Source organism: Lissotriton helveticus, chromosome 4_1 (assembly GCF_964261635.1).
Source record: "Lissotriton helveticus chromosome 4_1, aLisHel1.1, whole genome shotgun sequence".
In the NCBI taxonomy this organism is placed as follows: domain Eukaryota; kingdom Metazoa; phylum Chordata; class Amphibia; order Caudata; family Salamandridae; genus Lissotriton; species Lissotriton helveticus.
The window spans coordinates 1,272,939,116-1,272,966,003 of NC_136063.1; the positions used below are offsets into that span (position 1 = coordinate 1,272,939,116).

The window sequence follows — 26,888 nt, forward strand, 5'->3', positions numbered from 1 at the left end:
CCATGCCACCTCAGTACCATCGCATGTCGGTGGATCATCTGGGCCTTCTCCAGCAAGAAGTTATGGCTCTCTTGGCCAGGGGAGCCATTGAGTGCGTTCCTGTCTCGGAAGTAGGTCATGGTTGCTATTCCCACTACTTTTTGGTCCCCAAAAAGGACAAGGGCCTCAGGAACGTCAGTTGCTTCCTCTGGAAGGAGAAGTTCAAGATGTTGATGCTTGCTCAGGTCTTGTCTGCCCTCGACCCGGAAGACTGGATGGTAGCGTTGGACCTGCAGGACGCTTATTTTCACATCCCCGTCCTGCCGGCCCACTGGCGCTACCTACTGTTCACTGTAGGCCACAAGCATTTTCAGTTTACCATGTTCCCCTTTGGCCTTACAAGCGCCCCACAGGTGTTCATGAAAGTGATGGCGGTGGTCGCTGCTCATCTGCACAGATCAGGGGTTTCAGTCTTCCCCTATCTCGAGGACTGGCTGTTGAAGGTGGGCTTGCCCCAGGCAGTCGTCTCCCACCTCCAGACTACGGCTGATCTCCTGCATTCACTTGGGTTTTCCATCAATGTGCCTAAGTCATACCCGATTTCCTCTCAGAAGCTCCTCTTCATCGGAGTGGTTCTGGACACAACGCGGTTTCGGGTCTATCCTCCCGAACAGCGAATCCGGGATATTGAGGCTATGATTCTGATCTTTCAGTCTCTGTCCCGGATTTTGGTCAGAATGACCCTGAGGCTGCTGGGCCTCATGGCCTCCTGCTGGTCGATCATACCAGGTGGCATATGCGGGCTTTGCAGTGGGACCTGAAGTTCTACACAAGTGAAACTCAGAATATCCTTTATATGTATATATCATGTACAGAAGCTGGGACAATCTGCATATCCTTTTTTCCCCATATAGACGTGGGAGCAAGGGATAAGAGGGGTAAAGGAGGGGGGTAATAAAAAATAGAAGTAACGTACACAAGTATAATAAGCAGCTAGATAAATATAGACTCTTTTGGGAACATAGAGACATATACACAATTATTTAACCCTCGAAAAGACGGGACAGCGATCCTGTAGTCACATGCCCAACATACAATGTTTTTGGTACGGGGGAGGGGAAGGAGTGGGAAGAGGGGTTTATGCTTTCTTTATTCTCTATTGTCTTTTTCACTTTCACCCCTTTGTTCTTTACTCTAGGGTTTTGGCAAATACTGATAACCTACGTAATTGTGAGACCTAACATAGCCAGCCACACAAAGCCAACACACTGTCCAGGCGCAGCGAAGAAAGGGCCACTAGCCACATGGCACTGGGTATGCGAGAGGGGGGGAAGCAATAACGCCCAACCTAGGCCCGGGGAAAGAATGAGCGTGTATCAGGTAGTTAGAAAGGACCCGCCAGACACGCCTAACCTTACAGCAACTTTCCCAGCCTGGCTTTGGACCTAAATATAGTATCCCTCAATGTCAAAGGCCTCAACCATCCCATTAAATGTAGGAAGATCCTATATTACTTGGCGAAAACCAAAGGAGACATAATCCTCTTACAAGAAACCAAACTATCCATGGAGGATGCTAGGCTCGTGAAAGGCAACTGGATCTCACAGATCGCTTGCTCACCGGCCGTAAGGAAGAAGCGAGGGGTCATCACACTGTTATCTAAAAGATCCAACCTGACACTAGAATCGCAGTGCCATGACGAAGAGGGCAGACTTCTGGTAACACACCTGAGAAGGGAAGAGGAGCTAATCCACGTAGCTAACATATGCGGCCCAAACACGGATGACCCGACCTTCTGGGAGGGAGTTTCACACAAACTAGATAGCTTCTCTCAGAACGACCTCATAGTGGTGGCAGGGGATTTTAATAAACCACTGGACCATATACTAGGTAGGCAATCAACCTGCCAATATAAGCCGACTAAGGCACACACCACACTCAAAAACATATGCTCTAAATTCAACCTCAAGGACACTTGGCACCTCCAGTATCCTGATACGAGGGACTATACATTCTACTCCAACCCACACAACTCGTACAGCAGGATAGATTACAATTTGATCTCAGGGCCCCCCACACATCTAATAGAACACTCTGACATAGCGCCTAGATTGGTTTCAGACCACTCATGCATTAACCTAAAGCTGAGTTGTGGCCACAATGAAGCTGTACCCCGGAGATGGTGGTTCAACAGCGAGGTACTAACATCCCCAGCGAACAAAGAAGATAGAGGAGGCCACAACGGACTACCTTAGACACAATGACTCACCGGGATTAGTACTACCACACTGTGGGACACCCTGAAGGCAACCATCAGAGGCATAATAATTGAAATAAAATCCAAACTAAACAAAAACGCAAACATGCAGCTGTCACAGCTCGACAGGAAATTAAAAGCCTAGAAACGGCACACGCCAGGGCCATTCAAGATTCCAAACTGCTAGCAGACCTAACCAAAAAAAAAATACGAACATAACTAAATCTTGAGTGAAAGAGCCGGACTGGTCTAACAAATACAGGGCCCTTAACCTAAGCATAGCGAATAAAGGGGGGAAACTTCTCGCCTCCGACCTAAAATACAAACGCAGCCAATTTACCATCTCGTCCATCAGAGACTCAAACAACAAAACACAAGCAAGACACTAAGACATCCTCAAGACCTTTCAGGAGTTCTACCAGGTACTAGACAAAAGCACCAAATCATGGATCCAGAGGCACGCACAAAATACCTCAACAAACTCGGTCTTCCACAGCTAAACAGTGAAGACGCTCAGAGATTAGGGCAAGAAAATGGCGTCGCTGAGATCGAAATGGCGGTAAATTCAATGAAGGATAACACTCGCCGCATACGCGGATGACATACTAGTAGTATCGGAACAACCAAAGACATCAATTGAGGCCCTGGTAATCACCATAGGAGAATACTCAGGTCACTCAGGATACGAGCTCCACAGAGACAAATCAGAATGTAAACCACTGAACATCCACTGCACTCTGGACGTCCTGGAGGGTCAGGGCTAGCCTGACAAACAGGATTTATCAAATATCTAGGAATACACTTTGGGTGTGACTTAATAAGTACACTGGGCCAAAACGAGAAACTAATGCTAGAAAAGATAGAGAAAATCCTGGAGGCCTGGTCCCCAAAATTCATAACGTGGTGGGGCTGAGTTGAGACAATCAAAATGATGATCACCCCAATGGTTAACTACCTGAGCAGTATGCTCCCATTCCTACTTACAGATAACTTCCACCGCAAGCTAGACATCCTGATCGCCAAGTTCCTATTGAGAGGGGAAAAAGCGCGAATATGCATTAAAAAACTAAGATTGGAGAAGAGTTTAGGGGGGTAAATCTAGCAGACATCAGTATACTCCAAATAGATTTCATAGCAAAGCAGGGTTCCTACAGGATATCTCCTCCAATCGGTACACACCGGCCTGGCTACTAGTAAAGAGGGCCATACTAAACAACCTGAACCCCTTGGCATTGTTAACAGCAGATAGACATAACCACGCATCCAGGTCCATCTTTAAAAACACAAAAAATGCCCTACTTACGATAGATAAGAGAATGGAAAACAACATCAGGGCTCTAAGTTGGAATCTCTCTGGGCCAACCGTAGGATCCTATACACAGGGAAATGCCTAGCCTTCGACACATGGATAGAGAAAGGCATCCACTACCCATACCAACTAGATGAGAGATCGGATCCCGCCATGTTTGCACAACTGAAGTCCAGACATAAGACATTGAATTCACAACTGTTTGAAAATCAAAGTGGCCCTGTCCAAAAGCAAACTATCGCAAGCACAGCCGTCAATATTTCAGTACATAGCAAACATCAACTGACTAGGACACGAGGTCTCACACCTATACAAACTACTACGCCCCAAATCCACCAATCTTAACACTAAGACAATTAACTACTGGGGAAAACAAATTAAACAAACACTGGATGAACAAAATTGGGCAGCACTATGGAATTCGGCCTCACGAAATAAAATCTCACCGGTGCTCTCACAGATAAAATTCTGGCTACTCCACATGGCCTTTTGGACCCAGGCACGTTTATTCTCGCTAGGTCTCAGGGAAAACGAGATATGCTGGAACTGCAGAAAGGAAAAAGGGGATCTAGCACACCTTATCTACCAGTGTCCAACTCTCAAAACCTACTGGGAGAAAATCTTTGAGTTTATAAACAGTTTACTGGGCTGTACAATGACAATTGAATTCTCCTCCCTCGCCACCGCGTTTATGACCACAGAACTAAGATCAGAGCACGATAAGGACCTACTGCTGACCGCAGCGGTGATAATGGTCTTAGCCAACTGGAAGGACACAAGTAAGACCTCATACAAGGGTTGGTTCAACTGGATTACGCACCTCAGACGTGCGGACAACATTGCACTACAGAACTCACCCTGGAAACCAGCTACCAGAGGGATGTGGAGATCACTCGACACATACCTAGACTTCTACGAACCCCCATGAAACCAGTCTGCCCCTGGCGACACCCCCCATCCCCCGTTAAGTGCCCCCGTTAAGTGCGGTAAAAAGAATACAATTGAGTGCAACCACTAGGGCCCTTCGGGGCTGTGGACGACGTGTCTCCCTAACTCGCAAGCAATTGACGTGGCGGCTGATCACGGGGCTACACACCTCACAACCACAGAACTTGCCTTACACCCTTCTTTCACTCCTTTCTCTTCTGCTTTCTTCTTTCATCTTTTTCTTTTCTTGTTCTCACTAAACCATATCAGATTGGGGTAGCCAAGCATATGTTTTGAACACTGTTGTATAAAATACGAGTGGCTAACCTTGAACAGAAATGCTGATGTCTTGTTTATAAAATCAATAAAATACTTTGAAATGAAAACAAAGAAGTACTTGGATACACTATACATCAGTTAATCAGGTTTTTTTGTTTTTTAGGTTTTCTAGTTTAGTCTATGAATTAAAAAAAATTGATTTTAAAAAGAGAATGGCTAAGGCAAATGTTCTTGAGACTGGATATCAAAAACAAAGTTTTAAACGTAGATGTCTTAATGCTTGCTTTATAAGTGTTTCACTACTAATGTTGGTTTGGTTAACATTAATTGTTGTTGTGCCTTACTTTACGTACCCTCCTAAAAATAATGTTACTAATAGTGTATTGAGTGAAAAAGTAGATGTGGGAAATCTTAAAGAAGAACCATCAGCTAATATTGAGAAAATAACTGGTGATAATATATATCACCAAGATAACTCTATTAATGATTTTTCGTTAAATGTTTTACAAAATGATTGTATTAGTATGTTGATACTATGGATGTGAGTGATTGTTATGTGTGTATGCAACTATCTTCGTCTGTGTCTGAGGGGGTGACCAATCATCACCTTCCTTAAACATATGGACTTTCATGTAGTGTACTAATAAATTTGTTCTATGATAAAGGAAGTTTACAGTACTTCTATTTGAATTATGATTTAGGATTTTCTGAAGTGCCAATTAGAAAGAATATGAATAGGGTAAATGGTGTGAAACATGTTGAATATCTATGTGAAATCTTTCAAACGACTAAAAAAATAGATGCTGTAAATGCACGTTGTAATAATTTAACCTGTAGTTTGCGCCAGAAGGAGATTGAGTTTATAAATTTGGTAGAAGATAGAAGACAGAGTTTTAAGGAAAAAGCTGCAGAGCAAAAGTCCTGTATACTTCCATCGGTACTCAAACGGTCAAGCTGAAAACATTTGAGGCAGAAGCATTTTCCCTACCATGTGGAGTTGCACAGGGGTCCTCATTAAGTCCGACATTTTTTAACATGTATGTTTCCTCTCTAACCCCCCCTTATTGAATCCTTTGGTTTTAATTTAACATCCTACGCTGATGACACCCAAATCGAGGTAGCAATACGGCCCGAACTGCCACACGGCATCACATCCAGACTACAGGAATGTATAAACGCCGTGGGTAACTGGATGACACAGAACTGCTTAAAGCTAAATTCCAGTAAAACAGAGGTTGTGCTCTTCTGCAACAATCCTATTTTTTGGACCCCAGACTGTTGGCCAAACTCAATAGGATCACTGCCATCCCGACCAGGAACGTGAAGAACCTGGGAGTTTGGCTTGATGATACACTCAGTTTCAAGGACCAGGTCAATTCTGTAGCATCTACTACTTCGTTCATTCTCAGATCATGTAAAAAATAATGCCTCTACTTCCTAAAGATGCACAACAAATGGTGGTCACAGCATTAGTAATGTCCAGACTGGACTATTCCAATAGTTTTGACCTCAGGCTACAAGATGGATCTATGAATAAATTACAAATGCTGCAGAACGCAGCTGCCAGACTTCTTACAGGTACTCCTAAGTATGCATAAATTGCAGCATCTATTAAAAAGCTTCACTGGCTACCAGTCAGAAAGTGCACCCAGTTCAAGGCCCTGTGTCTGGTTTTCAAGGCTCTGCAGGGATAAGGGCCCGACTTTCTAAAGCAACACTTCCGCTGGTATTAACCAAAAAGAGTTTTCCGGTCATCTGATGCTATACTAGTGAATGTCCCCGGTGAAAAAAACTAACTGGGGTGGCAGAAGTTTCATTGCTAATGCAGCCAAGGCATGGAATACACTCCCACTCCATCTGAGACACATGAAAAACCTGTTGGCATTTAGTAAGGCTTTAAAAACTAGGCTCTTCACAAACTAGCTCACAAAATACACAATCTCATTATACCTCCGGTAGGTCTTGACTTTAGCACCAGGACACCTTCGGGTAGCAGTAGCGCTTTACAAATGCAATTAACATTAACATTAACATTAATATGGGCTTTTAGAGAAGGTGATTACAAAAAGGGTGAGAAATATGCTGCAGTGACTCTGGATTGGCTTCATAGGGGAAAGCTTTGCTTACTAAGACTAAAATATAATTTTAACAATTATTTCATTGGTTCCAGTGAATGTGATCATGTTTTCCTAATTACGAGAGGTTAGGGAATAAGAAGTGGTGTGGATCCTGTTTTCCCTGGAATATATTATGTGTGTGGTAAAAATGCTTACCATAGGTTGTCTGTACATTGGTATGGGTGTTGTTATATGGGAATAGTTTTTCCCAAAGTGTATCATTTAGATACAAATCATGGATTCAATGAAAAAGTAAGTGAAATAAAACGAAATAAAAGGAGAATTTGTGCTGCAGAGATTGTGGGTGATATTTTTGGAGAAAAGATACCTTCAGTTGGGGTAATTCTAAATTCACATGAAATTGAAAAATTGTCCATAGTGGTTGATCATTTATCAAAAGACACTGCTGGTGGGTTCTTAATAAATGATACCAAAATGGTTGCTATAAGATCTATGGTCTTACAGAATAGACTTGCTCTTGATGTATTATTGGCAAAAGAGGGCGGTGTCTGTAGTATGTTGAAAATTAAACAGTGCTGCACTTATATCCCTGACAAAAGTAAGAGCCTGGAGGGATATATTAAGGATATTACACATTTACGGGAAGATTTGACTGAACTGAAGGTTGATGGTGCTTGGGAGAGACTTGGTAAGGGTTTCTCCTCAGTGGGTAATTGGTTTTCTACATTTTAGCTATAGTTGCTATAGCTACAGGAATACTAATGCTGATGTTAATATATAAGTGTTGCAAATGCAAGAAACAAACACTGAATACTAAACGGAGAGCAAGAAAGAGAAAGAGAGAAGGGATAGAATTAGAAGATAGAAGAGGAAATTACTATGAAATAGTAAAAAACTATAGATGGGGTTATGTTGAAACAAAAGAGAACTACTGCTTTCTGAGTAGTATACATGATGAAAATCTGATTTTTTTGGGTGTGATTTTGTTTTTATGATGGCTCAAGTCGCCATCAAAGGGGGGATTGATGGAGCAGGGTTTTCGCGAAATTTAATCTGCTCAGATTGAACTCCTCAGTGTGTGAACTACTAACCAAAAGACGTGAAAATACTAACCGTGCCAGATAAAAGGGGTAAGTTGATAAATGCGCAAGCGGGTGCTGGGAGTGTTAGAGTAAGCCGCAAATGCCCATGACTAATGTGGAAAATAAGTCAAAAGTCTATTTTTCACTAAGAGAAAATAAATGTGCAGCGCGTAAGAAAAGCAAGTGAAACCATTCAAAGAGTGTTTAATAGTGGAGTTTAAAAAATATGATAAATAACACATGTATTTGTCTTTCCTAGAAGTACAGTCTGCTGCCCTGCAGAAAAGGCCCGAGAGACATTTTAGAGTTAACATGGAATATTAGAAAAGTAGAAAGGAAAAAAATTAACACTGCGTTCTGTCCTTTGCAAGTTCCTGATGATGGCCAAGGTTGCGCTGAGATGAAGGAGATAAAAAGAAATGACATTTCCTTGCCGAGCGGAGCATGAGGAGATTTCTATTTCCCCAAAAGATACATGAGTGAGATGGAGAGACGTACAAAACATGGAAGCTCGATACTAGAGTTTCCTATGTTGGAAGTGATTACATGGTGTGAAGTATGAACAATGAGACACTATGAAGTTACGCACATCGAGAGTGGTTTGATTGAACACCCCTTGTTTTGGACCAATCACAATGTACAGATTCATGTGAGATGACACAATGAGGATTGGACCTTTAATGAATTTAGGGTATAATTAGTAGTAGTAAGGGGGAGCGCATTTTTCTTACTTTGCAAGAGGAGAGAGCTGTGTGGCTGATGTTCTGCTGATCCTGACTCTTTGACTTTGCTCCTCAACTCTTCTTGAGGTGCTCAGCTCACTCTCAGGGCAAGCGGGTAGCTTTTCTGATTTCTAGAACCTCGTATGATTGGTTATTATGATATTCTAAATTTGCATACATTTATTTGCAAAGGACTTTATCCTTTTGACTCTACGCCTATTCACTCACTCATTGTGCTGACATTTGGGATGTACAATTGTTGTTTATTTGATAATGTTTTTCTTGTGTGGTGATTTATGATTCAAGCTGTAAGCTGCTCTCAAATGAGTTTGTCATTATTGGTAACGTTGATTTAGTTATTTGAAGATTCTATTTTATGGTGATATTTAGAGATTCTGATATTATTTTGCCAAATCCTGATTAACTAAATAAAGATTTAATCGCCAAAGGAAAGAGATAATCAATGATGAACCAATTGGTACGTTTGGTTTAAACTCACCTAGCATGAAAGGGACTGTAGGGTATTGAATTGGGTCCAGATGATAAAATGTATTGGTTCCTGAACACTGGACCAATACTTTTTACACTTATTTTACTTATTTGTTTTACTTTACTTACCATGTACAGTTTAATTTACTACAGCTCCATCTACTGGCAGATCATTTCAACATATTACACACAATTATCTTCTCCTTGTTTTCTTCTATTTGTAGGGTACTCTTAAAAATGTGTACTTTTCTAATATTTTCATTAACTCCTCCACAATCTTTCTTACCTGTACTTGGAGAACCTATCATGCGATGGCAGGTGTAGAGGAAGTGCTTTTCAAATGATATCTCTACTTTGGAAGACGAAAATCAGGAGGAATTTTTACAACTAAGGAAAAAGGAAATCCTTCTACATACTTTAGGACATGGAGGCTTACATATTTAAAATCAGATGGAACAGATAGGCTGAAGAATCTGTTGTTTTAAAAAAATGCACTTGATGACTAAGATACATATTTTTCACCTACAGTCCTTTTGGATATAGACAATACTCATTTTACCAAAGAAAACAAACTGAAACTGAGTCTGAAGACTACTATGTTGCATAGTAAAATAAAGTGGCAATGTCATGCAAATTTGGGAATCTACATTATTAATTAATTAGATACTACATAATTATGTGCACAAGTAGTAATCACATTCAAGAGAGTATATGGCCTCAAGAACGTCACCCGCAAACACCACCAGCTGATTGGCACCACCAGAAGGACAACATTCAAAGAACGTCTGGACAACAAGACCCACAACAGCAAGGAACTCTTCAACATCGTCAAAGAGCTCTCCAACCCCAGCGCCTGCAATAACGACATCACACCCTCGCAAGACCGCTGCGACTCACTCGCCTCGTTCTTTCATCGCAAGATTGCCGACATACACAACAGCTTCGGTGCACAGATCACGCTCCCAACCACCGAACCAGCGGCCCCCACCACCACCCTCTACAACTGGACCCCGGTCAGCACCAAAGACACGTCGCGCAAGATGAACACCATCCACTCCGGCTCCCCCACCGACCCCTGTCCACACCACATTTTCAACAAAGCCGACTCCATCATCGCACCCCAACTCCGGGACATCATTAACAGCTCCTTCGCATCCGCCACCTTCCCGGAGAGCTGGAAACATACTGAGCTCAGCGCCCTCTTGAAGAAACCCACCGCGGGCCCCACGGACCTCAAGAACTTCCGCCCCATCTCACTCCTCCCTTTTCCTGCCAAAGTCATCGAGAAGACCGTCAACAAACAACTCTCCGCCTTCCTCGAGACAAACGGATCTCTCGACCCCTTGCAGTCCGGTTTCCGAGCAAACCACAGCACAGAGACCGCCCTCATCGCAGCTACTGATGACATCAGGTCCCTGCTCGACAACGGGGAAACAGCGGCACTCATCCTCCTGGACCTCTCAGCAGCCTTCGACACCGTATCTCACCACACCCTGATACAACGCCTCAGAAACACCGGAATCCAAGGAACGGCCTTGGAGTGGATCATCTCGTTCCTCGCCGGAAGTACCCAGAGAGTCCGCCTCCCCCGTTCTGTTCCGCGGCCAACGAAGTCATCTGCGGCGTTCTGCAAGGATCCTCGCTCAGCCCCACCCACTTTAACGTCTACATGAGCCCCCTCGCAGCCATCGCATGCCAACACAACCTAAACATCATCTCCTACGCTGACGATACCCAGCTGATCCTCTCCCTCACCAATGACCCCACCACCGCCAGAGCCAGCCTCCAGGAAGGAATGAAAGACGTCGCGGAATGGATGAAGCTCAGCCGTCTGAAACTGAACTCAGACAAAATGGAAGTCCTCATCCTGGGACCCTCTGCCTGGGACGACTCCTGGTGGCCCCCTGCCCTGGGCACCGCCCCCAAACCAACGGACCATGCTCGCAACCTGGGCTTCATCCTGGACTCCTCCCTCACGATGTCCAAGCAAGTCAACGCCGTCTTGTCGTCCTGCTTTAACACCCTGCGCATGCTCCGAAAGATCTTCCGGTGGATCCCCACCGAAACCAGGAAGACGGTCACCCAGGCCCTCGTCACCAGCCGACTGGACTATGGGAACACCCTCTACGCCGGAACCACAGCCAAACTCCAGAAAAGACTCCAGCGCATACAGAACGCTTCTGCACGACTCATCCTGGACATCCCCCGTCACAGCCACATCTCTGCCCATCTGAAAGACCTGCACTGGCTCCCCATCAACAAGAGGATCACGTTCAGACTCCTCACCCATGCACACAAGGCTCTCCACGACATGGGCCCCAAGTACCTCAACAGCCGCCTCGCATTCTACACACCCACTCGCCAGCTCCGAGCCGCCAGCCTCGCCCTCGCCACCGTCCCACGTATTCGCAGATCCACCGCTGGAGGAAGATCCTTCTCCTACCTGGCGGCCAAGACATGGAACTCCCTCCCCACCCACCTACGGCTGACCCAGGATCATCTCTCCTTCAGAAAACAACTCAAGACCTGGCTGTTCGAGAAGTAGCGACTCCCCCTCCCCCCAGTGCCTTGAGACCCTAGCGGGTGAGTAGCGCGCTCTATAAATTTCATGATTGATTGATCTTCGTGACTCTCCTTTGAACGACATGGTAGAATTAGTCAAGAAATCACAACTGTCCAAGAGATGCTCTTGAGCTGCAACTTCGGATGGTAAGTAAAGGCAGTCTATTTTAGTATCTTGAGACATACATTTCATTCCTCTGCTTGGAATAAGGAACAAAATAGAGATGTCAAAACTTTTGTTAGTGACAAAGAAAAACATTTGAAAAATAAAAGCAAAAAACCTAGAGTGTTATAGGGTGTTAGCAAGGAGCATCTCACACTTAAAACTGTTGCCCTGTCATCAAACAAAGAAGTTCAAATGAAATATCAATAGTCATTACACTAAAATATGCAGGAAGAATGTTATCATCTCAAGTCCATGCGTAATAGAAAAAAGCAATTCTGATTCTTGGAAGTGTAAGAATGTGAATTATAAGAATTCTGAATGAAGATTTGAGTCAGGCATTTTCGATATTAGTTTACAATTGTGGAGCAAACAGTTTGCCAAATAGCCTTAGGAGGACCAGTGATCAACATTGTTGCTGATTCTGAATCGCCAGTTACCATTGTCAACAAACATGTATGGGAAGATAAATATGTGTTCTTTTGAGAACAATTTGCTCCCTATTGACCCTGAAATGTTCCCATGATAGGATTAAGGGGGCGGGTATTTGAGTTTGAAAGTAGAAGAATCTTAGGTAAGTTTTATTTATCAGAAACGGGCCATTAGAGCTAGAGTGGATGGACCTGAGAATGTTAGCAAAACATTGGACCTGAATAGCTTAGAACAATTTTTAGTTATTCAAGTAAAGGATACATTTATTAGCAAATTGAAGACTGACTTCCCTAAAGTATTATCTGGCAATGTGGAAGAACTAAATACAATTGTCCTATAAACTAATCCGAGGCCTGTGGCAATTCCATTGCACATAAAGATGGAAGTTAAATCTGAATTTAAAAAAATAGAAGATGCAGGTAGTATTGAATCTGTTGAAGTGGCTAAGTGAATGATACCTTTAGTTGTGGCTAGGCAATTGGATGGGAATATAAGGTGATCTTGGCGATTTGAACAGAAACATCCTAATTACAAAGTTCTGCTACCCATAATTAGCATATTATTGACCATGAACAAAGGGGTTAAGTGGTTTTCCACTTCAGATTTAAATTCGGTCTACCACCAAGTAGTTCCAAGAGTAAAATGTTACCAGCCCTTATCACACTGTTTTGGTGGTACCAATTCAGACACATGCCGATTGGGTTAGCGTCAGAAGCAATTTTCTATCACCTATTGTATAAGATCTTTAAGGGTTAGGAAGGAATTTAATTCTTCCAAGATAACATACTTGTCCTGGTTAAGAGTGGAACTGAACATGATAAGAGATCTGTTTCGGAAATATTGGAGGGAAAATGCTTATGGCAGAATTTGCAAAGTGAAAGTTTGCTGCTAATATCGTTAATGTATTTGGGACCTCTATTGTGTGGCAAGGGTATATTACCTAAACCTGATTTAGTAGACGCCATTATGAATTAACCTCCACTGACTTGTAAAGATGATGTCAGATCATTTCCATGGAATAGAAATGGTGAAAAATGACGACCACTGTATATCATCCTGCTGGAAATGGTAGTGTAGAACATTTTAGGAGGGTCATCATGGGTAGTGTGCAGATAGCAGTTAAGAAAAATGTTTCGTGGGAGAGCGAGTAGCCTAAATTAATTTGGGCATATCATATGACCCCAACCAACACTGGTTTCAATCTTTTTAAAATTTCTTATGGTAGAGAGTCATAAACTAAAGACAATTTGTGTTGGATAACTGCAAAGAGACAAAGGGATTGATCTCCCACAAGAGTAAAGAATAACACTGAATGTGCACAATAGGGTTTCAAGTAGTATTTTGATCATACGCATGGTGCCACTGATGTGAGGTTGGATTTTGGAGTGGGCCGTGATTAAAAATCCCAACAAGGTATGCATGGGTCAAAGCAAGTTTCCTGATCCAGTACAAGTCAAGGAAATATACATCAACTCTGCCAAGTTGAGTGATGGCAAGGTTTGCCATTTCAGTTGGTTATCTTGCCGTTTAAGAAGAAACCCTGGAATGGATAATAGTGTCAATGTGTTGAAAGACATGTGTGTTGTATAGTTCTACACTAAAACAGTTGGTGAACTTACAGATAGTATCGATGTCCATGAAATTAGGAGCGGCCCGTGCAGGTAAGAGCGTTAGGGCAGGGTGGGGGGACTCGACAGATGAGGAGGAGGGAAAATTAATGATTTATTTAATTTCCCCTCGTTGTCATTTGTCGAGTCCCCCCCACCCTGCCCCACTGCTCTTACCTGCATGGACCTCTCCTGTGTGAAATGATGATAATCAGGGATCAGTATTCTAGTTCTAACATTGATCATTCAGCTGAGATGTGGCTAGTAATAGAAACAACTGTGATTGTGTTGGACTTATGAAGGATAGACTGAAGATAAAACATGTTATAAAGGAATCTAGGTCAGAACGTGTTGCCCAAGTCAGGATGTTCTGTAAAGGGACCTGTGAGGTTTAATGGCTATGTGTTAGGATACATTTCTAAGTTGGTCAGTAGGTTTCCTTTAGCTTGCTATAGATATGAAATTTCGTAACTTGCATTGGTGTGGTTTCCATCACATTCATTTTTTTTGTTTTGTTTATTAAGAAGGAGGATTGCTTAGCTCCCGAAGCAGCACAGGAATTCTAAAATAGAAGATTGGGAGTGATGTTATATTCTAATGTCTACAGTTAGCTAGAGATCAGTTTGGATGGAGCTGTTTGGGGGTTGCCTCTGAATAAACGTACATAATTCACCAAAAAAAAGCTCACTGTCATTGTTACATTTACCTTTGTAAACCCAAGACAAGGCACAATAAGACCTCCAGTGGGTTTACAGAGGATTCTGCTTAGCAGTAAAGGGACGTTTTGATTCAGAATGTTCGGGGATGTCTAGACATGACAGGTTAGAAAGACTCAAAGAAAGGCTCATTGAAGAAAATAGGAAAATAAATATTTGATGTCTTGTATTCTTCTCTCTTGGCCAAACCTTTGCATAATTGTAATTTTTATTTGCAAATCATTTTTTGAAGTGAGGGTGAGAGGTTGACCCATAATCAAACACATGACCTAGAAACAAACCTTTTCTCACAGCCTTCTGGGCAGCCAAATACTGAGGTTCCTTAAGGCAAGAGATCCAGGGCTTTGCTCCGAACACCATGGTCACATTCAACTTGTTAGGGCTATTGCGTTCTGCAAATTTCTTCATGAGGTAATCAGTCACCTAAAGAAAATAAATCACATTGAGATAACTGATTCCTTTTCTGCCTCTCATTTGTAACAGGCAAGAAGGTAGTCAACACTTATAATGGGAAAAGTACAGAGCTGGACTGCTACCAAAAGCAGCCTTTGTCAAAAGGTTCAAAGCAGCCCCTCCTCCCTGTGCTCTCTCTTTAAATCTATCCATTTTGTCTCTCCCTCTGTCTTTCTTTTCCCTTTGTGATCCCTCCTCTTTCTCTTTCCCCCTCTCTCTCTCTCTCTCTCTCACTCTCTCTCTCTCTACTTCAACTAACATTGGGGGAGCTGGAAAAGTTGATAGAAATGCCATCAGTGTTCTGGGCATTCAAAAACCATCATCCACTTGCTCCAGGCCCCCGGGCAAATGGTAAGCAAAATAAATGGCATGTCCATACTTGGAAAAATACAAACTTTTGACAAATGCTGGTGTACCCAGAAGTCTGTGTGAGTATGGATGGCTACTCTGATTTAGGCTCAACATTCTGTCTGTACCTTTCTGAGCAGCATCATGGAAAGATCTTTTGTTTAAAGCAACTGTGTATGAGTAAAATCTATGTCTACTGAAAATTATGAGAATTTAATTTAATTATTCTGCTCACTGCTCTCTGGTCACATGCCTGTGGAGCACAATGCCTTGAACCTGCCCTCAAAAACGATGGGAACAAAGATATGAGGTAGGGATCTGCCCAAACCAGTGTGGGTTTAAAATGTAAAGAAGTTAGAAAACTAACATGATGCTTAAGGCTGTGAGAAAACTCAACAAGAAAGTGGTTTGCGTCATTGTGCACTCGGTTAGCAAAAATGGTACAAAATACATCTGTACCAAATTTGATGGATGAGCTAATTTGATATACCTTTCATCTTTGAAACCTTTATGTACTATTGTTGCTCCAAACACCACATACAACATTAATTGTTCAATATAGCTAATGGTATAAGATTGCTCAAATGTCTACGTTATAAATCCAATTGAATGTAGGATGATTATCATCAAATGTGGTGTTGCTTCTGTAAAGATATGTATGGGTATCAGTGTGGAGCATACCTAGCGATAAGGTGATGCTGCGTGGTTCTGTAAAAGGGGGATAAAAATGAAAGACAAGTTAGATTTGCTTACCAAAGGGAGGGTTGCTTTTGTTTTAGTCCATGGGCCATATGTAGGTAAAATGTTTCTTGCGATTCTCCAATTGCGAATTTTAGGGAATCGCAATTAGAGAATCGTAAAACGCAATGTAGGTAGGATTTGCAAAATATTTTGCGAATCCTACATATTCCTTATTTGCGAATTGCAAATTGAGATTCGTAAATAAGGAATACCGTCCCATTCATTCCTATGAGCTAGAAGGCCCATAGGAATGAATGGAAAGACATTCTCGATTTGCAATTCCCAATTAGAGAATCGCCAATTGAGAATGCAATTTCAAGGTTGTAAGGGTGTCAATAGGACACCCCGTTGCACCCTTGAAATAAGCATGTGTATACATGTGGCACACAGACATGAGCTAAGGGCATGTTTGTGCGCCACATGGCACTTTGAATAATGCAAAAAAGTGCATTTTTCAAAGAAATCGCAAATTACCACCAACCTGAAGTTGGTGGTAATTTGCGATTCTTTGAACCAAAATCGCAACACTTGGGTGCTTCCTACATTGCATTTAAGGAATCGCAATTTGGGAATCCTTAAATGCATCTGCAAAATATTTTGCGAGTGTTTTTTTTTCTGCTACATAGCACACTGCCCAAATTGCGATTGCAAATGCTGAAATTCTGCGAATTTCAGCGTTTGTGATCGCAATTTGGCTTCCTACATATGGTCCCATATGCGGAAAACAATTGAAGCGGCTACTTACAGATATGGATTTCCTTGAACAGTTCTGTGTTTGGATGGAGTTCCAGATTTTTGGTGCGTAGCAGGAGAAGGACAGTTTTCTGCTTTTCTTGCTGGCAATTCTATTTTTCAGTCCTGGTTGATGTGGGGCGTTAATCGCCAGAAATCTGCATCTTGTCTCTAGATAGGCTTGTGTTCTGAATGTAATAACCTTGAATATGATGCAGGAGAGCTTGAGGGTGATACAGGCTCGGAGAAGGAGCTAGTGTAGCTCTTAAGGGGTTCTCTTCCAAAATGATACTTTGGCGCCACATTCTTCAAGTTAACAATACTTTGATTGCTATCAGTTTCTTTCTGAATTCTATGCAAAGCTATGGATGTTGTTTTGATTAACCTTACTACAGGGAATGATTGCTGCCATGAGGGCTTGATATTTTGTTAGCAGAGTCGGCTTATGACAGATTTTATCATATACTGCTTGGTTTTGTTACTCTCTATGCCTCTTCATTGATTGTACTTCAGCACTCTGGTTACATATCTTTCAAGTGATAGCTGAGTAAGCTCTGTTTATTGAAAACATCTGTATTATGTTAATATGTTGTGCTATACAAGTTCACAACCTCTTTCTTTTGCTTGCTTAGACAATATACAAATAAAGCATCACAAAAGATTGTTGATGTTTGGTATATATGACAAGGGCAGTTTTAAATTGGTGCTCTCCAGACAATGATCAAACATTGGTAGGATTTGCATGATGAAAGCAGGAAGGGAAGTTGTTGAATGATACAATGCAAGGATCACCCTTACCTGTTTCTCAACAACTGAAGGCTCCATGTTGGGTGCCAGACGAATTGAAAATTTTCCAATGATTTTTGATGGAATGACGGTCTTTGACCCTGAGCCAGAGAAAGCGCCTTCAATCCCATGAATGCTTAATGCTGGATAACGCCATACGTGCATCAGCACTTCTTCCTACATTAAATAATATGCAATTATTAGAGATTTCAGACACACAGGCAATGTTCAGACATCAAAGTCAAGTCATGTCTGTTCAATAGACTTGAGGACACATTTGCTTGCAAGTCACGCATCACATTGTGCAAGACACGTTGCTGCACTGTGCTGCTGTACATGAATTGGTGATAGATGAAACGCAACATATCTACTAAGATATGATGCTCTTCAGCTCCCTTTCTGTGCTGGTGCACTTGTGGCTGCTTAGTGCCAATGCTGGTACCCTTGCACCAAAGTCTGCGTTATAGGCAGGATGGTTTTTGTGCAGGAAGGGACACCTTCCTACAAAAGAACAGTCCTTAAAGGAATTTTCATCTTTATTTTCATGATGCAGAATGCAGCACACATAGAAAGAGAAAGTAACGAGGAGATACAAAGATATTTCTCCTTGTTCAACTATTTCAGGAAGATGTCGCTTTTTGGCGCATTCCCAGGTTTGCATGTCTTTGTAAATCTGGGAATGCACCAAAATCTATAATTGGATGCATGGGAACGCCCAATGCTTCATCCATGTAACGCCTCCCTGACACAAAGTAATGTAAGGCAGCTCTTTGCACTGCCTTATGTTACTTTGTATTTACAAAACCAGGCAAAGCCATGTAAGGTGGCTTTGTGTGGCTTAGTAAATGCCACAAAGTATTCCTTTGAGCCGCACCAAAAAAGTTTTGCAATCCAGATGCAGAACCTTAAAAAATGTCCCACATACTTTATTGTAAAGATTATCAGTCTAATACAGCTGACTGTGTGATGGGTCATTTTTTGTTTGGCAAAAATATACAAACATTCAACAATGAAATTAAAGAAATAATGTCCTTTATATTTGTAGAAAACAGACCATGGGAAAAAACTTAGCACTGTACTTGGATGTTTATGTACAAAAAACTTTGAACTCTGCTTGCTCCAGAGTGATCTGGTAGGGAGGTAAGAGGATGGAGCTCCAGGGGTGAGTTAGTAGTATATCCCTCCCTCTTTCACACTCAACACGCCTCTATGTTCTTGACCTTATCTCTCCCCTTAGTTTGCATTTCTCTGGCATTCCATCTAAATATTTTTAGAAAAATATTAGGCTACCATAGTGTTGTAGGAAAAATACTGAAAAGCTAAGAATATATAGTCAATTTACTCAACTCCATTAATATGTATCTTGACAGCATGTATACATCGTCAAATTATTTAAATGTGGAGTTAAGAATAGTAAATCTACATGCACATACATTCTTAATATTTTTACCCGCAATATTTTGACTATATGGCACTTATATGGCACTTTATGGCACGTTATATTTTAAACTATATTTTAGAATACAACCATTTAACTCCTGATTATTCTTAGTTCATTCTCTCCCAACATTTAAATTGCTTGCCGCTATATGTATCAACAAACCATTTTGCATTTCCTAAATAGCGAATTTTAAGGAATCGCTATTTAGGAAATGCAAAACGGTATGTATGTACAAAATCGCTTTCCAATAGCGATTCCTTAGCATTCCTAATTTGAGATTAGCAAATTGTCATTCGCAAATTACCCCTTCATTTCCATGGGCCAGGAGGCCCATAGGAATGAAAGTGCAATTTGCAATTAGCAATTTGCTGATCGCAAATTAGGGATTTTTCCAAGGGTGCAGGGGTGTCTCAAGAACACCCTGCTGCACCCCTGAAAATGACATTTGGGGGCATATGGCGCACATACATGCCCTAAGGGCATGTATGGGCGTCATATGGCACCTTTGGTTTTTTTCAAAAAAGCTTTTTGATAAGAATTCGCAAATTACCACCAACTAGAAGTTGGTGGTAATTTGCTAATCCTTAATGGCATTTTTTCCATAATATTTGTTTGATACATTGCATTTAAGGAATCGCTAAATTTGCAATTCCTTAAGTGCAATCGCAAAATAAGGATTAGCAAATTTTGCTAATCCTTATTTTGCATCAAACTTGTTTGATACATTCCATTTGTCTATTTAGCATTCGCAAAGGCCGAAATTCGCAGAATTTCGGCCTTTGCGAATGCTAAATAGCTTGATACATATAGCGGTTGGTATGTTAAAAACAATGGGGCATATTACCAACAACTAGCGATAATTATCGCTATGTTGGCTTAGCGGCAATATTTTTATCGCCGAGCTGCGGCGATTTGTATCGCTTAGGAACCTTGCTATTATCAAGGTTTATCTCCTAAGCGATAAAAATCGGCCGAAATGCATGAATATCGCTGAAAAGTCAGCGATATTCATGCATTACCGAGCTAATGCTCTTAGCCATGTTATCCACCTACCATTGGATAACATGGCTAAGAACTGCTCAGGGGCAGGTTTTAGCTTTTGGAGATATTCGCACTTAGCGCGAATATCTCCAAAAGTTGGTAATAGGAGATAGCGATGTTAGTGACTGTTTCCAGTCGCTAACATCTTGGCACGCCCACTTTGCATGTCATTAGTGATAAATTTCACTGACATGCAAAGCGGGGCCCAAGATGGTCACTATCTCCTACTAGCTGTCGCTAACTGGTGTAAGCGACAGCTAGGTAATAGGGAGGTCATTATTTCTCCGCTTTTCTGGCTTTTAAAGCCAAAAAAGCGGAGATAAACCCCCTTGATAATATGCCCCAATATGTGTGCAGTGTGTGTAGTAGTTTACTCATGCTACTGCTCAGTTCTTTGTTGCACGCACTCACTGTCAAAGTAGTGAGATGGGGGTTTGAACAGGTGCATTAAAAAATGTGAAGTATTTTTCCTATCTCCCTTAATCCTCTTTCAACTTGTCAATTTCCTTTCCCTCCAAAAGATCTTCTTTCTTTATGTGCACCAGATTAAGAATAATTTCAGTAAAGAAACTTAAAGGTTTCTGTGGAAAGGTCAGATATTCACACCGGTTATCAATTTCTCCTCAGTTAACCTTCGCCAAATACACACTGTAGCTTAGCTGTCTAGGGTATAGACTGAATCTTCCTACAGCAAATCACCAAATGACAGGATTCTGCCATCCTTTGATCAGGTGACCTCACAAGGGCCCTGCAGGGTACAGATGTAACACCAAAATATGACAGAAGTGTTTCCAACACATGGCAGTTCCATCTCCATATTATGGGGTCCATTAGGATGGCGGAAGGATCGCTCCATATTATGGGGTCCATTAGGATGGCGGACGGATCGCCACCGCCATGCAGGCGGTGGCGATCCGTCCGCCATCCTAATGGACCCCATAATATGGAGCGATCCTTCCGCCATCCTAATGGACCCCATAATATGGAGCTGGAACTGCCAGGTGTTGGAAACCATGCAGGCGGTGGCGATCCGTCTGCCATCCTTGCCCGTCCACCACCTTTCTTCCCACGCCATATTACAATGACTGGGGGGACCGTGGCGGAGGGGAAGACCGTCCGCCGCTTTTCCGCTGCGGTCGCCTTGCGACCACGGCGGAAAAGGCCTGATATGGTGGCGGTGTCTATCAGACACCGCCAGCCATATTAGGATGGCCTGGGAGGAATGCCTTTCAGTGGCGGCAATGCCGCCACGAAAAGGCATACGGTTCCTGCTTTGGGGACCCGTTGCGGGCCCCGAGGGTGAAGGGGGGGTGGGGGATGCACATGGGGGGTACCTATGCACCGTTCGCCGCAATGTTAAAAATGCGGGATGCACCCGCCACTGTAGCAGGTGCATCCTAATTGGGGTCACAGTTCCTCCGCCCTTGTGGCGGACGGTACCGGTCCCCGACAAGATGGCGGACGGACTTTGTCCATCCGCCATCCTAATGGACCCCTATGTTTCCAAACCATGTTCCAGTCATGCCATGGTGGTGATGCTCTATTCTCTTTCTTGATTCCTGGATCCCACTTTCTTTTTGACCTCTTTATACCTGCTTTCATGAAGTTTCCCTTTCTTGGCTTGTCCATTTTGCACAGAGAATCACCCAGCTCTCCTTCTCAACAGGAGCTTTTGAATGTCTCTCTGAGCTCTGCAAGATTAATTTCTTTTTGCCTTCTTGTAAGATCTTTTCCACCTCTCAAAACATTCATTTCCAAGGAGCAGACAAACTCTCAGACAAACTATCACTTATGATAATTTGTCTATTGTTTCTCTGCTTTCACTTTCCAGTTATTTGTACTCATACTTTCCACCTCAGACTTCCCAGTTTCCTGTTCACTGCCTGTTTCACCCTGCTTCAATGCTCAGCTTCAATACTGCTTTCCTCCCAGACTTCAGGTATGTTTTTGGTTTTATTCAGCCCCATTTCTAGAAAGCACTTGCCCCTGTATAAAGCAAGCACCCTCCTATGCCTGAACTTGTCATGAACTCTACGAGTGTTCCTGACAGTTTGTCCCAAACTTACTAGATCCATGATACCAAATGGGATTACACACAGCCAACAGCTTTCAAGGATATTTCCATCAGCCCAAATTGAAATTCCAAATTGTTTCCAGGAAGCAAGACATGGACAGAACAAAACTTCAGATGGGACATGGATTGAAACTCCAAATTGTTAAACTTGGAATTCTCTCTGTTATAGTGCCAATGCCAATTCCACTCTACCTCTTTTCCTCTCTCTCTTCACTCCATGCCGCCACTATCTGTCTCTTTTCTGTGTCACTGAAGTAGAACTGAAGTATAAAAGACATTGGCCTTCACAGGATAGGAAACACCTCTACCATAAAGTAACAAGACCCTCCCTGTGTTGAGCTGCCCGATGCTATTTATCTAACAACTCCACAAATATTCAAAAGCAACTTCAGGCAGTTGGAGAAAAACGTAAGAGCTCCCACTAACAGCAGTTGAAGCACAAATTCTGAATGTAGAACCCAGCCTAAATCCCACCTTCCAACTCACGCCCACATAGTGTGATTGGAAGACAGGACAGCATGAGCTGCTCCAGCATGGTGCAGGTGAGAATGGTTGTCTTTCCCTCAGCTCTTTGCCTGATGGAGTTTCCAGAAAACAAGACATGGACAGAACAAAACTCCAGATGGGACATGGATTGGATGTTGTTTAAACATTTCTGGAATTCATGCAAGGGACACACCTTCTTGCTGGAAGTAGTACCCATGGGTTTAAAGCATAAGTAGATTAACTGAAAAACTCCTCTCAAGCTCACAACCATGGGCAAGGCATAGAAGTAGCACAACGCATTGATTGTTGGTAACCAAAGGCTGGAATGAAACTTGGACTGGATCTGTTTTCCAAGAGAATTTTGGCAGTTTGCAAAGGAACATTGTAGTGTGGCCAGGGTCCGTAATGGAGGACGGGTAGCAGAAGTCCTTCAAGTAGAACTGCCCAATGGCAGGATAGGAGGAACCTGACAAAGCAGCATTTTGTGTGTGTACAACTATCTGATTTACAATTTATTATTACTGCATTTTCATTGATCCAAGAGTAATTGAAACATCATTTGGTTGATACCTTAGTGTCATGCAGCAGTTTTGATGTCCCAACATCAGCTTTGTAATCCTCTAAGTTGAACGTAGTCTTTGCATATAATTTCTTCTCTTCTTCTGTAAGGGGAGCGACCGCATCATAAATACCAGTAACCAGGATATGACCCGAAGAATTTACAAGTGTGTCTGTGAAGGAATTGAAATAAATATCTCATGGTTTTGTTAAGAATCAGTAAGTCATGGTATATAAACACATATTGAAATAAACACATGCCAAGGGAGGGTTACAAAACGTTTGAGAGGCCACAATATCTTACCAGAGCTATTGGTCGACAGAACTAGCATTAAACAACACATGATTTGTTCAACAAAACATTAAGGTCCTCGTTCCAATTTGCATGGCACTATTGGCACCTCAAAATAAAATGTGATTTTACAGTAACTTTCAGGTAAGTTCACCCCAGTACAGTGCAATTACAAGTTAAACCCAATTGAGTGGGGAATAATCACACCGTCCTGATTTTTCCAGTCATAAAACCACACTGAATACCCAATTCCGTGGGATTTAACACATACATTTAGAAGGAGGTAAATGGAGCAGGTTGTAAATTTATATATGGACCACTGGATGCTGTGGAGAGTGAGGGCAGGTAATTAGATTTTTGTAGAGAGACGGGGAAAATGTCTTCTGTCAGAAATAAAATGTGGAAAGAGGTTTGACAATTGCTGCATCAAAAGTCTGTGTTTTGTTAGGGTAGTATTACTGCCCAGAAAAATTGGGTCTGATTCTCTCACACCTAGAAAAACCAGGTGAGGAAAAAGAGGCCCAATTGGAATTAGGCAGAGCGGTATTCCAATTGGTAATTCTGCGCTGCCTGACTTTTAACAAGAGCCTACGTGATAAGATCCAATATTGCATTCCAAAAATGAGCAGTCATACTAAACACACATTAATGTATTATTTATTTATTGATTTTGAAGCAACCACATCCATGTCTGAGGTGCTCTGCCAATTTGAATCTTTATTTTGTTGACTTCTATCACAGGAGTTTTCTACATAGGGCAATGAGGGTTAATATATGTTTGTGGTAATATATCTTATGTGGATATTCTGAAAATCTGATATGGAATCGACCCTTTTGGGTTGGAAATCCTATCCTACAATGTGTCCTCAAATGGATTAGATCAATTGTTTCCCTCGGGGTTTTAAGTTTGCTGTCCATTTTTCTCCCATCTCATTCACTTGCCTGTTTTTATCTCAACTTAATGCACACTTCTAACTCTCAATTGCCTCTCCTCCTAAATTCACAATAAGTCAAGTGATTCAACCTGCACTAATTATTGTTGCCAAGGTCCATAAAGCTTTGGCTATCTTGAGCTCTGCCTGGGTGACATTGGCTTCATGTATATTTACTATTCTCTTGGATTATCTAGCGGAATGCTTTGAGGTACCAAGTTATTGAGGGGCAGCAAACCCGCACTCAAGAGCCTAGTCTTAAGAAGTACAGCAAATAAAGCACAGAGGGGCCTATTCACAAACTATACTTTGTAGTACATGTATTAGTATTACAATACTACTAATCATGCTGGACTGAGCTGGAGTACATATGCAACCTTTTTGGGACTGTTTTGGCTGTAGGAGTAATTGAAATTCAGTTTTTTAATAGCAATCGACTTACCTTTTTGTGGGTGAGTGTTTGTCCCTCCCTAAATCCCACCTTAACTCTCCCTAAAGACCTCCTTACTCCTCCACGAACCTCTCTCATTTTGAAATTTTACCCATTTTCCAGTCACTTACCCATCCCGCCCACATATTCTACAAACACATAGTTGTATGTGTAATCAGGGCTAAATACTCCACATAAAAAAGACGTGAGGTGAAGCCAGAGATTTCTGCAAATAGATTTGTGAATAGCATTTTGTACTATGTAAGTAGTACTATTGTAATACTACTAAACGTTTGTGAATAGGTCCCCAGTTTGCTTATTACTCCTATATTTGAAGCAAATTCTATACTTTTCAGTCCATGGAGTACCTGGAGAACTTTGGCAATTAGGTCCCTATATATTTTTGCATGTATAAAATGTACACATTCAGAGTTTGCACATAGTTGGAGATTCTGAAATTTGAAAATTTGTTTGAAAAGAGCATTTAATTTTTTCATTTACTTCTCTGCCTGGTTAATACGTTTTTCCTTGTAACAAAACCCCTTCAACAGCACTAAGTTGACATAAGTGGGGATCTTTCTCCCAATTTCCACTCTGGAAAAGCTCTAACTCCTGCCTTAACTGTGTGTTTCTTATAGTAAACTAATTACTAAATATTTGTCAGTATGAGCAAACTTTTGACTTGGCGGATGTTCAGCTATTTTGGCAAGTAAGAAGACACAGGAATGCTCAAACCCCATCCCTCACTCTAAATGTGGTATTGTATACATTTTGCACTACTTAGTGGAGGCTCCATATTTGCAAATCCTATTTGGGAGGAGGGGGGGTGTGAATCCAGGTTACATTGTTGTCCCCGTGAATAAAATTATGTGTGCAACAGTTAAAAGAAGGTGCCCAAATATCTTTGTAAACCTCTCCATCAATGCTTCCGCTAAGCCCAATTTTGTCATTTTTAAACCCGTGATGATCCAAAATGTTAAAATCAAAATGCTAGAAAGTAGAAGATTACCATAGTCGGCTGCATTTAATATCACTTCCATTTGTGGTTGCCTGAGTATATTCTTAAGCTATGTTGAAGATGATTTATTCTCCTAAAATATATCAATCAGTGAAGAAGACTGTGCTTTATTTCCATATCAGTGGTTCTTAACATTTTGACTACTCTGGATCCCCATATTTTCATTACTGGAGCACAGGCAACCCCACTAAATAATTATCGGACTCTGGGGACCCCAACTAAGTCCTTATTGAGAGATCCGGACCCTGGCCTGGATTTAACCTCCAAAACAAAACACAAAACACAGGAAGAAGCATTCATAAAATCACACACACTCCGACGAGGACCACATACAAACAAACATATTGTGCAACGACCAATACAAGGACAATGACAGTAAAATGGACACAGATTTGTAAAATACAGAGCGTACCATACACTTTTGAAACTATTTTCTACAATGAAGGCCTAAATACCAATAAAGTGAGAAAGCTAGAGGATTTCGATTCAACATTACAGTACACTATTTAGAGAGTACAAAGAGCTATACATCCTCATTCAGTACCAGGATAAATATTGCAAAATCAGCTGGTAGTCATCCAACATACAACTTAATACATAACATATGAGATATTGTTCCAAGGAATGATTGCAAAGAGCCTATGCTACCGTCATCTAACAGATACAAAAACAAAAACAAATAATAGAAACATTAAAATATTCAAATACATCTAAAGAAAAGACCTTCCCATCCTCATGAAAGACCCTGGGCTCTTCTTTATCAGTGCTCAACATTTTGACGTTCATAATCCCACTCTCAGTGTCCTCCTTCCCATGATCCACTTTCATGCCACCTTTATTTTTATGGATAGTATCTCATATGTCAGAAACCAACCCATTCTCCTGCAGTGTTTGTTCGATACTTCTAATGTAGTAGGGGAAGGGTGCATGCTAATTATTGCTTAAGAACCAGGC

At 41.8% G+C, this 26,888-nt stretch overlaps 1 protein-coding gene across 1 annotated transcript in view; it reads right to left on the reverse strand.

Moving 5' to 3' along the window:
- The window catches only part of LOC144829070 (cytosolic non-specific dipeptidase-like), a 406,044-nt gene that overhangs the window by 141,307 nt on the left and 237,849 nt on the right, over window positions 1-26,888 (reverse strand). Inside the window, exons 8-10 of the mRNA XM_078687833.1 lie at window positions 23,275-23,435; window positions 17,675-17,839; window positions 14,884-15,025 (exon numbers count right to left, since the gene is read on the reverse strand). Coding sequence (XP_078543959.1) covers window positions 14,884-15,025; window positions 17,675-17,839; window positions 23,275-23,435 — 468 coding nt within the window. The remainder of the gene's footprint in view (window positions 1-14,883; window positions 15,026-17,674; window positions 17,840-23,274; window positions 23,436-26,888) is intronic.